This window comes from Heterocephalus glaber, unplaced genomic scaffold (assembly GCF_053883595.1).
Source record: "Heterocephalus glaber isolate CG9 unplaced genomic scaffold, H.glaber_assembly_v1.0 deba00001623, whole genome shotgun sequence".
Classification (NCBI taxonomy): Eukaryota; Metazoa; Chordata; class Mammalia; order Rodentia; family Bathyergidae; genus Heterocephalus; species Heterocephalus glaber.
In genome coordinates this window covers 45587-59258 of record NW_028258390.1, presented here as the reverse complement: position 1 = coordinate 59258, position 13672 = coordinate 45587, and the positions used below count along the sequence as shown (strand labels likewise).

The window sequence follows — 13672 nt, the reverse complement described above, 5'->3', positions numbered from 1 at the left end:
TGCTGTGTGTGAATATGTGATTAATTGCTGGTCAATGAAATAGTATAAACAGAATTCCTCTATAATATATCAAAGACATGTTCTTAAAAGGACAAGATTTATCTTCCACTTCTCCTTCCTCCTTCAGGGCTAGTCTCTAGACAGGATAGTTGTGAGTCATCCATGATCTTACAGGTAAGTGTGATACTAGTGAATTGAAAAGCCTTGGTAAATTGAAAAGCAAAAGGAGTTTGAGTCCTCTAGTCTATTTATATGATGAGATTCTTAAGTGAAAGATATAGATTTTTTAAAAATATGTTAATCTTTTCTGTTAAATGATGAAACAGATACTTTAACTAAAATAGTAAATATGTTATTTACTGTTCAGAAAACTCAGGAATTTTGAATAGTTTCTAGACATACTCACTTCATCTAGATTAAGACCAGGGTCTATACTATACTGTTCAATAAGGTATTTAGTTTGAGGAGCCTGAAGATTTGGTCAGAGGAACAATGTAGTATTAAAGCTTACAGAACAGTGGTGAAGAGAATCTAGAATTTGCATGTAGAGTTTACTTTGGGGCATTTTTAAAAGCTTGATAAGTTTGAGGTCACTATTAGGAATGAAGTAAGGATAAATGCCTGGTCTTACTCCTCTTTGGTTTCTCCGGAGAACTTGGCACACATTAAGCACTCAAAACTATCTGTAGATTTATCTAAAACTAGATTTATCCTAAGCAAAAGACTCCTGAGCAGCAAGAGTGCTAACATAATGAAATTTGTAGGCTTTTCCATGAGTAATGCACACTGACTCTGAGGCTATTCTCTTTACAAAAAAAAGAGGGAGATGGGAGTATGCAATACCAAGCAGATGGACTAGGTAATTGAGTTCCTCCTGGCTCTAAAAGAAAGAGCTAGGGGAAAGGTAAGAAGGGAAAGGAAAAATTATGAGAAAATGAAAAAATAGAAACAAAGTTTTTGTAAATAGGGAAGGATGGGGGGGGAAGGAGAACAGGTAATGGGAAAAAATTAAGAACCAAGATGCATCATGTACAGGTAGAAGCACCCAGTGATAAATGTAAACATGTTGTATACCTAAAATGTACCAATAAAAGAATTTATGCCAAAGAAAGAAAGAAAGAAAGAAAGAAAGAAAGAAAGAAAGAAAGAAAAGAAAAGAAAAAGCAAGCTCATGGCTCTCTCTCCCTTTTCCCAAACCCACTGTTGATTCTCTGGTGCCTTAAGGGAGGTATGCAAGAGTTCAGCATCTTCCATAACTGCACTAACTCACTCTCTATCCAGCTTTATTTCTCCCCAAACTTACTCTGAATTCTTCTTTTATTTTCCTGACCTTACATTCTGCTCCACCTGTTTCCTCTGCTTGGGGATATACCTACCTATCAAATTCCCATCCTCTCTGCACGAGTGAATGCCTTTCAGTGTTATGTGGATGCCCAGATCCCCCAGTGGCAGGGGAGGTAAACAACCCTGACAGTTCTTGGATGTCACTCTAATAGATTTGGAATGATGATCTCTCACTGAAGAGACTCCATACGGCACAACTCCAAGTGAGAAACCAGAGCAGTGAAGATGCCTGCTGATTGAGAAAGAGCTATTCCCAAATTCTGGCTTCCTGATGTTTGGTTAGGAGGCTCAGTGTGAACTTAGGCCAAACTGATTCCTGCTATGGCCTTTTCATTGATAGCTGCTTCTCTGTAAGAAGTCTTGTAGGCACAATCACAAAATATACCTAAATTCTTCTCATCATCTTCTATCATCTGAATATCACCTACTTCTTATGAAGCACAGCTGCCCCAGCCTGAACAGCCATGGTCTCCTAACTGAATTTATCTGAACTACTGCTTCAGTCTTCCCACTAGTCTCTTCTTCCATTCTAATCTCAGTGTGGAAGTTGTTTCTACACCAGCTGTCCAACTCATAATCCACAGGCTGCATGTGGCCCTTGAAATCTAGTAATGCAGCCCCACAAGATCATAAACTTTTAACACTGTAAGTGATTTCTAGTGATCTTTCCCTCTAGTTCTGGAGATTGAACCCGGGGCAATATCCTCTGCCTCTTTGATTTACTTTTCTATTTTGAGACAAGTTGTTAAATTGCCCAGGCTGGACTTGAACTTCCAATTCTTCTGTCTCAGCTTCAGCAAGTACTGGAATTACAGGGGTGTGTGGTATTTTTCACCACTCAATTGGGCAATATTGGAGTGCAGACTGTGTGGGTGACCATAGAATGCTGCCAGGAAGGTACAGTACATGGCTAACCCTGTCTCCTGTGCTCACTAGACTCAGTAGAACACCTACGAGTACCCGATATTATGTGCACTTGTGCAAACTGGCACGTAAAACACAGAGATTACCAATAATAGTATTTCAACCTACCTACATGTGTGTACTACTAAGGACTGGTGTTTATTGCTATTAAGGAGACATGTAAGTTTTCTGATTCAAATATTAGACTTGGGCTTGTATTAGTTCAAAAAATAATTTAATAAGTTAAAACATAGGTTGTTAGCAGCTGTGGTATAGGAAGTAAAAATACATTAAATAGAGTTTCACTCATGATATTGTTATAACTACATGTACAATATTGTTAATACTAGAAAAAACAATTGCTTATATTAATTTTTGGAATGTTTAGAGTTGTGTGCAGACATTTAACTCAAAGAAAAATTTGATCATGTCTCTTCATTAGACTTTTACAAGACCTGTCTTCCCAGAGAAAAATATCTCTTACTTCGCAACCAAATCTTATTCATGTCATTGCTTTTTGGAAATAGGTACATTTGTGAGCAATTATTTCCAAGGATAAAGCACCTGAAGAGTAAATTAGATGAAAAAATAATTCTGATGGGCACTTTGCAAATTCACTAAGAATTGCAGCCTCTTCTATCAAACCAGATATGGGTGCATTAGTTTCACAAAACAAGGACAAATATCTCACTACTTGTATGTTGCACCCTTTTAAAAGTGTTATTATTAGAATATGAAAAAGGGAAGTTTTGTGCCTTATGTATTAACCATATCAGAGTCCCCATTAACCATATCAGGGTCCCAGGTCACTGATTGGTATTGGTCTCTGGCTTTTCAGAAACTGGGCCACATAGAAGGAGGTGATCTTTGGGCAAGCAAGCAAAGAGCTTCATGTGAGTTCACAGCTGCTCCCCAGCCCTCACATTATACCTCAAGTGCCGCCTCCTAAAAAATCGCAGTGGCATTCGATTCTCATAGGAGTATGAACCCTACTGTGGACGGTGTATGTGAGTGGTCTAGGTTGTGCTCTCTTTTGAGACTCTAATGCCTGATAGTCTGAAGTGCAGCTGAGGTGGTGATGCTAGCTAGTTCTGGGAGATGTAATGATTATGTATAACAAATACATGCAATACTAATTTTTTGAAAAGACACTAATGAAAAGTATCCCCCATCCAGCTGTGAAAAACCTGCTGTTATGGTTTAGATATAGAATGACTCCCAAAGGATTCATGGGTCCAGAGATGGGGCTTTTGGAAAGTGATTGAGTCATGGGGATGCTATGCTGACTTGCTGTTAAGTGGTGGGACCTGATAGGAAGAGGTCTATCTCCCTCCCCAGCTCCTCCCTTCTTTCTCTGCTTCCTGTCCGCCATGAAGTGAGCTGCTGTCCCTTCCTCACATGGACTGAAAACATGAGCCAAAGTAGACCTCCCCTCCTTTAAGTTGTGAATGTCAGGAATTTTATCTCATTCATGAAGAAAATGACTAAAACAATTGTCTTCCATGAAACCTGTGTCTGGTACCAAAAAGGTTGGGGACTGCTGAATTACATATTTGTCCAACTCCTCTTTACTTACTGCAGCCTAAGGAAACCAGTTAGACACCCATGGTCTATACAGAAGAATCAGAATGATTTTAACCCTCTTCCCCATGGCTTCTCATGACACTGGCCATAGAACCTAATAAGAATTCTAATGGGCCATCTCCCAACCGCTCCTTGGAGGTCACCTTATGTGGTTCTACTTCTGCCTGCTATGCTCTACACTGGCTGATTCCTTAAACACACTGAGCACTCCCTTTTTTCCACAGGTTTTGAGTTTGAAATAACTAATGCTTCTTTCTCACAGCCTAACAGAATCTTTTCTAAGAGCAATTGATATTATTGGAAATTAATTAATTTTAATTGCACACAACATTAGATACCAATAAATCACTGTTAAATGAATGAGTTTAGAATAGCGGATAAAAACTTAAGCTCTGGAGCTAGCCTTCTGAGGCAGATTGTGCCTCTAATATTTGACATTTATGTGTCTGTTGCTTTTTTTGTGACTTAGTTTCATTATCTGCAAAATAGGGATACTAATAGCACCTATTCATAGGGGTGTTGTCAAAAGTTAGTAAATCAATACATGTAATGGAAAGGAACAATATTTGTGTGAAACATTGTATGGAGTCAGAATTTAAAGGATTATATTTAAATTTCTAATCACGACTAAAGCCCAATAGCATGTCAGTAACTACCTAGATTTATCAAATGCTTCAGGTTTCAGGTGGAGTCAGGAAAGCGAATAATCACTTTATGCCAAACTTTTAGGCTCTTGAACTGTCAAAGGCAAGCTGCTGACAAAGCTCTGATTTTTGTCTTCATTACTTCACTTATCAAGAACATTTCAACGGAATTGTATGTAATAGCCTGTGCTAGGTTCTACAATGGATGAAATTGCCCAACACTTGAGAACAAATGAAAATGAGCTTGTGAGGTCTGGTGGACATCAAAAGGTTGGCACTGGGAGAAGGAAACACCTCCGCTGCTCTCTTTGTGGGCTGGCCTGGAGACCTGGAAGATTCCTAGTCCTTACAGGGCCCATTCTAGCCCTGGGCTGCTGGGTTCTGTGAGAGCACCTGTGGACTCGGGAGGGCAGGTGGGAACACCACCAAGAACCATGCAGTCACTATGAGTGCATGATCGGAAAGAATGCAGAGTCACTTGCTCTACCCCACAGCATGTGGATAAATATGCTGCACATATGTATTTACACAAATGCAGAATTGCAGGCTAGCTCCGGAAGGGGAAGGAGAAGAGTGTTGAAGCTGATGGCACATCAAGCATTTCCTGAGGGAGGTTGTCTGTCAGTCTGTTTGTGCTGGCTGATTGAAAATCACATGTGGCTCTCAGATGTAGAAAAGGAAAAGTATTTGCACATAAAAATAGAAAATTTTTTAGCGTAATTCTTATTGTAAGCCACTTGGACAATTACTTGTAGTAATACTATGGTCTATTTGTAACTCCACTTCTAAAATTTGCATCTGAAAGTAAAACACATTAAATATGGTACTCTGCCATTAGCAGAGTTTGCTAAAGAAGTCCCTGCAATATGAAGAGTATTCTAAATGTTATCTTTATGGACAATATATACGCTTGGGTGTATCTAAATGTAAACAGATCACTTGAAAGGCCCATGTCTGTAGACTTTGTTGGTATGACTGCTGGTGAAGATGCTATACTCCTCTTTCTCTATTTCCATTTTGCATTCTCTCTTTGTCTGCACAAGCATCTTTGCTCAGGGGGAACAGCTCAGTTGGGTAGTGTGCTATGCTAATGAAGCCAAAGAAAGGGCCTGAGTGCTTTCTGAGTCACTGAGTGTTGCAGATGGAAAAAATAAAAAACATTCCTAGTTCTCAAAGACATTTCATTTACCCTAGAGGTAATGTGTATTGCTCAGTCCAAAAGAGCCTGAGCAAAATGACCTAAGTTCACTCCTAATCTATCCCATATATATAAACAAGCTCCAAATACTCTTGATTTGTATCCTACCATGGGCAAAGTGTGTTGATAAAAAGCATCTACTTAAGTACTTCAGTAACAGGTACTGAGTGACCACACTTTTGATTCATTTTTTTCTTAGTCCCTAGGCAGAAGGACAACTGTAACTTCAGTGTCTATGACTGCAGTCCCTTTAGATATTCTGATAACTGACAAAATTTGGGTTTTCATGACTGAACACCATTAAAATATCAGTCGCTTGTGCATGTTCCTTTCCTATGACAAAGAATGAGAAATTTTCAGCTTTTCATACCCTCCCCCAACTCAAAACATTTTCTCAGAAACTATGAATAAATGCCAATCTCCTATCATTAACAATACCAGTCAGGGAGCCAATTTATTTTATCCATCTTTTTGTTTTGATGACTCATTTTCTAAAGGATAGTATGTCTAACATTTCTCTTAATGCCACCTAAATAATACCATAATGTCCTTCAACAGGACTCTGCAACTAAATCCCAATCACAGGTGTGTTATTACCAGTTGAATGGCCTCATTTTACTTAACATCTGTGTTCCTCAGTTTCCGCATGTGTAAAATCATGTCTTCAAAAGGTGATCCCAAGATTTAAAATGGTCTGTAGCCAAATGCTTAAAACAAAAGCCTGTTCTCTATTCGCTTACTTGATTGACAAATGTTTACTGTCTGTTCTATGCAAGGCACCATTAATGACTTCCATTAACTTTTAGAAAGTCTCATGTAAACAGACATTTTTAAAAAGTATTTCAATCAGGTGGAACACAGTGCCAAGTGCCTGTAATCAAAGTACCGGGGCGGTTGGGGCAGGAGGATCAAAAGCCAGAGGCCAGCCTAGCTACACAAACCGGTTCAAGGCCAGCCTGGACTGTACAGCAGACCTGTTTCAAAAACAAAAACAAAAACAAACTTCGCTTAAAAGTCTACCAGTTAATATGTAGTAAACTCTACTGAAATTTTCCCTACATTTTAACTTACGGAACCATTTTTAACAAAACATTACGTTTACAAGGTTTTTTTTAAACAACATGTTCATCATTTGATACAATTATTGATTTAGATTTACTTTGTGGTTTTCTGGTCTAACGTATTTACATGTTGAAAATCTGTCACATAACACTCAAAAAAAAGAATGAAAAGGGAAGATAGGTGACGGCCAACATGCTGAAGCTATACCGACACACCTATCAGATTGGCTTTGTGCTCTGGATTTGCACCAGGGACAGTGGGAAATGGGAAAGTCGTTTTTCTGGGAGCAAGAAGGAGAAGCAGTTAATTGTTAAAATTTAAATTGCAAAATTTCTGTCAAGTATAGTTTATAGTGATTTTAAGCATGCCTCTTAGTCCTGCTTTGCCCATGATATGGCCACGTAATAAAAATAAATGATGCACTTCATGAAAAGGGAAACTGCTGCCCATCATCCCAATTTCTACTCCAGCCTAATCATGGATGAAAGACTGAACTGCTCTATGACTCAGTTTCCAAGGGAAAATGGCCTTACTAAAAGCTAGAGAGTCCTCCATTTGTGTAGAGAATGACAACAAATCTAAGAGATTTAGGAAGCAAAGAAATGATACATGTTCTCATTTGCAGTGTAATGTGCCAAAATTAACAATTCCATTCTCAACTAACAGTTTAAGTAACTCTATCTATACCAGAGATTTAGTCTGGGGGGAAAATAACAATTAATAGTTACCAAGGTTAAAGAGAAATGAGGATTTATTGTTTTATGAGTTCATCTAAATAAAAACTCCTCCCCAAAGCAACTAAGTTAAAATGAGTGCCCAATTAGATTACGTGAATCATTAACATAACAAAATCATTCTATGTGTTGAAGTCATTAACTATGCCAAGAGGGTACTTATTGAAATATACATAGACACATGTGTTATATAAACATTTATCTGTACAAATACACATACATGGATATATTCACACATGTGCAAACATATTTATGGCTATGACAACAATAAATCTGTATATATAAAAGTAATTTTTTTGTACCAGTGATAGAATTGAGTCCTTCACACTGAACTATATCCTCTCCTTTTTATTTTGAGACAGGGTCACATGAAGTCACCCACCCAGTTGCCCAGGTGAACTTGAACTTGCAATCCTCCTGCCTCCCCCTCTCAGAGTGCCGAGATTACAGACATGCACCATCCCTAGCTGTATAGCTTTTTTTTTTGTAAAAGTAACCATGGTGGGGGTCAATACATAATACAGAATTGGAAAACTTGTTATTGTAGCAGACTTGCACATAATCTCCAGGTGTAGAAACTATTACAGCAAAACTGCTGTGAGAAGCTGGGCATGGTGGCCCATGCCTACAATAAGAGCTCTGAGGAGGCTGAAGCAGGGGATGTGCTCCAAGTTCGAGGCCAACCTGAGCTGCATAGTGAATTCAAGGCCAGCCTGGACTACATCAGGAGACCATATCTCAGAAAGCAAAAAAATAAAAAACAAAAGCAAAATACCCACAAAATTGCTATGAGGATGGGGTCTCTATTTCTGAATCTCCTACACATGCTGTCCCTTACCCCATAACTCTGGGCTGGTCCCTGTTACTTACCACCAGTCCTAGTACAAGGGTGCGGATTCTCTCTCCAATCTCTGGTGAAATGTCATTGCCAAACTGCTGCAGGGTAGTAAGGAACCGTTTGAGCTTGCTGAGTTGCCTGGCACCACAGGCTGGGGGCAACTGTTGATTAGCCAGAGAAGAGGAGGAAGAAGAGGAAGGCCCATTGCTAAAGCCATTGGGCGGCGAGGGGGCGCCATTCAAGGCTGTAGGTGAATGGCTGGTGCCATTAGTTACTGTCAGGGGCACAAAATCAGAAGGAAAACATAAATTTCAGGGAACAAGTACAAGGAAATTGCCACCACATTTCCTTCCTTCCCTTGAAATCTGGTAGAACTGTAATTTCAAAGGTGTTGGAACATGTTGTAAAATCATGGACTTCACAGGCTCACCAGTCTCTTCTACCACTAACCGGGTCCACTCCTCACATGGAGGCCTGGCATTTGCACAGAAGCTGATAACAAACAGAGCCTGCAGTAACACCGGGCCAGCCCTGCCTCCCATGAGCACATATGCCAACCACCTGAAATGTTCCAAACAGAGCAAACAGCTTTGGATGTCAGCCTTTTGTCACAGGCTTACATCAATATAACAGGGCTACTCCTTCCTAAACTGCTCCTCTAGAGAAAGTGTACATTTGGTGGAGACTAAATTTATCACTGAACATTTTTAATCATGTTTTATACACACAACTGACAGCTGTGTTTATAGAAATAGGGCTTTCAAGTTTTCACCTTATACCACCCAATTAGAAGGTTATTTTCTCCCTCATATTTCTTAACCACTTATTTAGGGAAAAAGCAAATTTTACATATAAAGCCACAACGGACTTTATCAAGGAGTAATTTCAAGAAAATGAAAGAGGACACCTCAATCCAACCAAGAGCATACATTGGTAGTAATTCAGTAAATACATTTCCAATAAAATGTAGTTGAACATCAGATGATAATCCATAAGAATGAGACTAGAAAACTTGCTCATTTGTCACTAAAGAAAATGATGATTTCATCATGTTGAGTCAATTAATTTGACAAAATGATCTTTATCAAGCCCATCTTTCTAATATAACTTCGATTATCTCCAATAATAGTTTGAAGAAGTTTTAAGGATAGTGTTATTCCTTAAGTTTTTTTTCATAATAATAAAATGATTCTCTTATCCCAAATCAGTACCAATGTAACCTGTCAAAAAATGACAGCTCACCAGACCATCTCATAGGAGACATATGCCTATCACTGGGACTTGGGGTAACATAAGGTGCCAGGGTTACAGCTTGGCATGTCACAGTCTTCTGCTCCTTGCACATTTGGAAAGATCTTTTCAATGGAAGGACAACATTGGACAAATAGCCTAGGATGTGTATTTTGCTGACCCCTTATAATCCTCTGGATCTTATTTTAGCCTCTTACTGTCCATTCATATAGATTTCACGGCACATGGTCCGTAAATCGTATTATCTGCAACAGATGACATTTATTAGCTTGATAAATCCTTGATGACAATTTTAACCAGAACATTCAGATTGATTAAAATAAATCTACCCACTATGCCTGCTGAATTAGAGTGAAAAGCAAGAGAAATTGCTCTTCTCTTGGAATGTTCTGTCCGTTCCTTGGATGGTACAGAAAGCAGTATGAGCACTGACTCAGAACGAAGGACTTGAGCCAAGAGAAAATGCAGTAAAGGTTTAATGGAAGCCTGACCAGGTCGAAACAAATAATGCTACCAATTTCAGAAAGGTTTCCATAGGAAAGTGTTGCATACAGCAATGCCCTTTTTAATTTAAGAAAGTCTAATTTTTAATGTTATTTATAACAGTATGAAATAGACAAAGTGGTTTTAGAAGACCAGAAGTAACCCAGAAATAATTACAGTATATTTCCACATTCCAAGTCAAACTGACCAAACTAAGGAGAGCTTCACATAAATGATACAGGGATAACAACTATAGTTTCAGACTAAATCCAATGTTCTTCATTTGCTAAAAACATAGCAGACTATAACTCTGAAGTAATAAAAGGCAGATAAATATTGGTAGTCATATCACTTATGCCCAAGATATACTTTTGTTTGCGTTCATTACCTCCTCACTGGTAAACTAATGTTATTTTTTTTTTTTGCTTTATTTACATGGACACTAAATTTTACTTTTCCTTGACATTTTACATGCAGAGCAAAACTAATCTAAACTTTAAAACTGAAACATGAAACTCCAACGTGACCAACTTACATGTTGTCAGTGTAAATGAGCTGGTTCTTGGGGCTCCTTGGGTGGTGGGGGGCGGTGGCATGGTCGGAGGAGTCAGCCTAGACTGCGTCTTCACATCCACAGGTGAGTCTGGCATTGTGGAGTGCTTCTCAGTACGATCTGGAGGATGCCACCAGGAACAGGTTATTTTACTCCTTAAGCACCTTAGTTTTCAAGTGGGGTTTATCTTTTTAAAAAGCAAGTGAACAGAAGAAATTCAACATCCTCTATCAATAAAATATGCTTATCTACAGAAGTTTAAATCAGGATTTTATCATCCAGACCCCACTTAAGAAAGTGTAGCAGATGGCAGGACCTCATTTGTAACTAGGTTATATTATATCCTATTGTTATTTCTGGCTTGGGCAGATGCTACCTTAGTAGCGTTATATGCACCAACACAACTTCAGTCGGAGCTGAAGCCAACATTAGCAAGAGTACAGAACAGATGAGGAAGAAAGATGATAATGAACTCCTCCTGACAGCTCAGAAAGAACAAACAAAAAAAACCCAACTGAAGTCTGTTATGCAGGTGAGACACTGGCAGGAGGCAGCTCTTGGCGGAGAATTTCTCTAACACCTGCCATCCGCTTTCCCTGCTTAGTGTTCTGGTCTATTAGATGAAACAGCTCACGTCTCCCAGACATAGCTCTCCCTTCAATTTTATCTGCTCTGTTTTAAAATCACCACTACATAAATGCTTTATGTTTCACAATGAAGTTAAGCTATTATTTACTTAGAATGCATGAATTTATGACCTGTCATTTTAAAAAATGAGGTCAATACACTGATTAATAATCTCAGACACAGAATGTTTAAGTTTCAGACTGATAACTAACAAAAACTAAAGACAATCCTATTATCTTTTAAAGTGCAAGACAGATACGGAGAAATTTGACTACTTAATAATGAACACGTATAATTCAGAACTGTTTTCTCCTAATACTTTTCTCTTAAAATTGCAAACTATTTTTCTTAATTTAATCTACATATCAAAGCAAGAGATCTTTAGCAAAATGAGTTTTTGTCTAGATACTTCTACAAACATGTGAAAACACACCCCCAAAATGTTGAGGTGCTTCTACAGCTTAAGACACAAGTATTTTACACTTGAACATTTAGAAAAGCAAAACAAACTATGAAGAATTAGCCTTTTAAAATACTGTGATAACCATAATGAGAAATTCTCAAAGTTACTTAAAAGTCAATTATTAAAAGAAAATGAAAAGCCCAAACTACTATCACCATTCCAAATCTAGCTCAACTTTGTTCAAAGCAGTCTCATTAAGACTCGGGTTGCAATAAAATACAGCATTTAAAAAGTTCAACTAATGTTGAAACCATATTAGGGGAAATGTAGTAAAAGAATAAAAATGATCATTATCCCAATAAGTGCATTTCACAGGATGATCTAGTTAACAGTATCTACTGGTTGAATCACAATGAATGAGTCTAAAGTCGTTAAAAGAGTTCTGAATGAAATGATGGGAGAGAGCTTTGCCTCCTTTACTGTTAAAAACTTTTCTTCATATTGCTATGCCAGAGCACATTATAATCAGCATCAGTAAGTCTCTTATTCCAGAAAAACACAGAAGTTAGGTAGGCTTAAAATTGCTTCTTCAGTAAATTCACTGCGCATTCTACTCACCTCAACCAACCTCAGCAACAAGGGAATAAATAGCTTTCCGCTTATGTTGCAGCTGAGGGAAGAGGTACAGCAGCAAATACAAGTCTCCCTAAATAAAGGCAAATATTTCTGTCATGCCAAGAAAGGAGGGAGAGAGGGAGGCCTGCCAGAGTCGGCTGGGAGATAACAGTGGGGACGGCTGGTCCATCTGGCTTTCATTCTGCTAACACTCACATGGAACTGTGAGCGAAGGCAGTCCAGATACACAGACTTGCAGCACGTGGTTGCTCAGACAGAGAAAGGAAGAGCAGAGAGGGCAGGGGAAGCAGGAGTAATGAACAAATAAAGCAAGCAACAGAAAGGAGGAGAAAACTGGCAGAGAGAGGAGCCCTAAAGGGAGACAACTCTCACCAGCCAACGCTGAACCTGAAGCATAGAGGTCCCCCCTTACCACCCTCGTACCTCAACTTTCAAACAGATCTCACACCCACTCCTCCTCCTCCTACATAGCCCACACTAAGAAAAACGCAAATTCTGAAAAGCTGACAACAGGTTTCTTTAAACTTAAGAATCAAGTTTATATTTAATATAACCTTTGTATTCCACCTCTGTCCCAACTTTAGAAAACATTCTTGATGCAAATGTACTTTTTATTTGAAAATGTATTGAATATCAGTCTTGGTCCACATTTATCACCCAGAGCATCATCAGAGTAGCACCATCAACAGAGGTGATTAATTTTTTCTTTTAATTGTTAAAATGTCATCAGTATTTTATGAACGACCACCACCAAACCAATGCATAGCAAGACACCACGACTCCAGGCAGGAATATGGACATTCTAACCAGAATATATGTACGCGGATATATTCAGGACTTTGACATTAGCCAAAGTTCTGCGATGGTTGACTTACTACTGATCAAATGGAGTTCCAACCAGAGGTCCTATAAACTGAGACAAAGTGGGACCATATGTAACTCATTCTGTGCTGTTCAGTGCAATCAATCCAGAACGTAGATAGATGGTGAAATCACCGGCCAGGCTCGATCCTTACACACACAAAAACCCTCTGGAGCAGAGAGATTTAAGATAAATTCGGAAAATATGTCTCAAGTATGCTGAGCTCTGTTGCATTTGTTTTGGATTACTTAAAAATTTTTTTTTGAAATATATATTCTTGAAACTTTTATAGCAAACAGCACAAGACCTATGATTTAACCACAGAAGCATTTCACTCCATTTCAAATTAGAGGATATGGTAAAACCAATATTAAGTTATTCTGTATCTTACATAATTTTTTTAAGTTCATGAAAATTATACTTCTCTGGTACATAATTTCTAGTTTTTCATTGCTGGAAGAGAATTGTGACGTTAGTGAAAGACAGACATAAAGTGATTTTTCTTTTTAAGTAGAGGAGAGAGATGAGGAGGAGGCAGGAGGGGAAGAAG

General features: G+C 38.5%; 1 protein-coding gene across 12 annotated transcripts in view; it reads right to left on the bottom strand.

Moving 5' to 3' along the window:
• LOC147822412 (protein CBFA2T1-like) overlaps window positions 1-13672 on the bottom strand; it is an 87705-nt gene that overhangs the window by 31911 nt on the left and 42122 nt on the right. For 6 of the 12 annotated variants that reach the window (XM_087196845.1, XM_087196846.1, XM_087196847.1 and 3 more), the window contains exons 2-4: window positions 10577-10714; window positions 8340-8581; window positions 6560-6647 (exon numbers count right to left, since the gene is read on the bottom strand). In XM_087196845.1, the coding sequence (XP_087052971.1) occupies window positions 6582-6647; window positions 8340-8581; window positions 10577-10714 (446 nt within the window). In that variant the 3' untranslated portion in view covers window positions 6560-6581. Of the gene's footprint in view, window positions 1-6559; window positions 6648-8339; window positions 8582-10576; window positions 10715-12242; window positions 13335-13672 lie in introns of those variants that run through there. The other 6 variants (XM_087196852.1, XM_087196853.1, XM_087196849.1 and 3 more) reach the window with 2 other exon arrangements.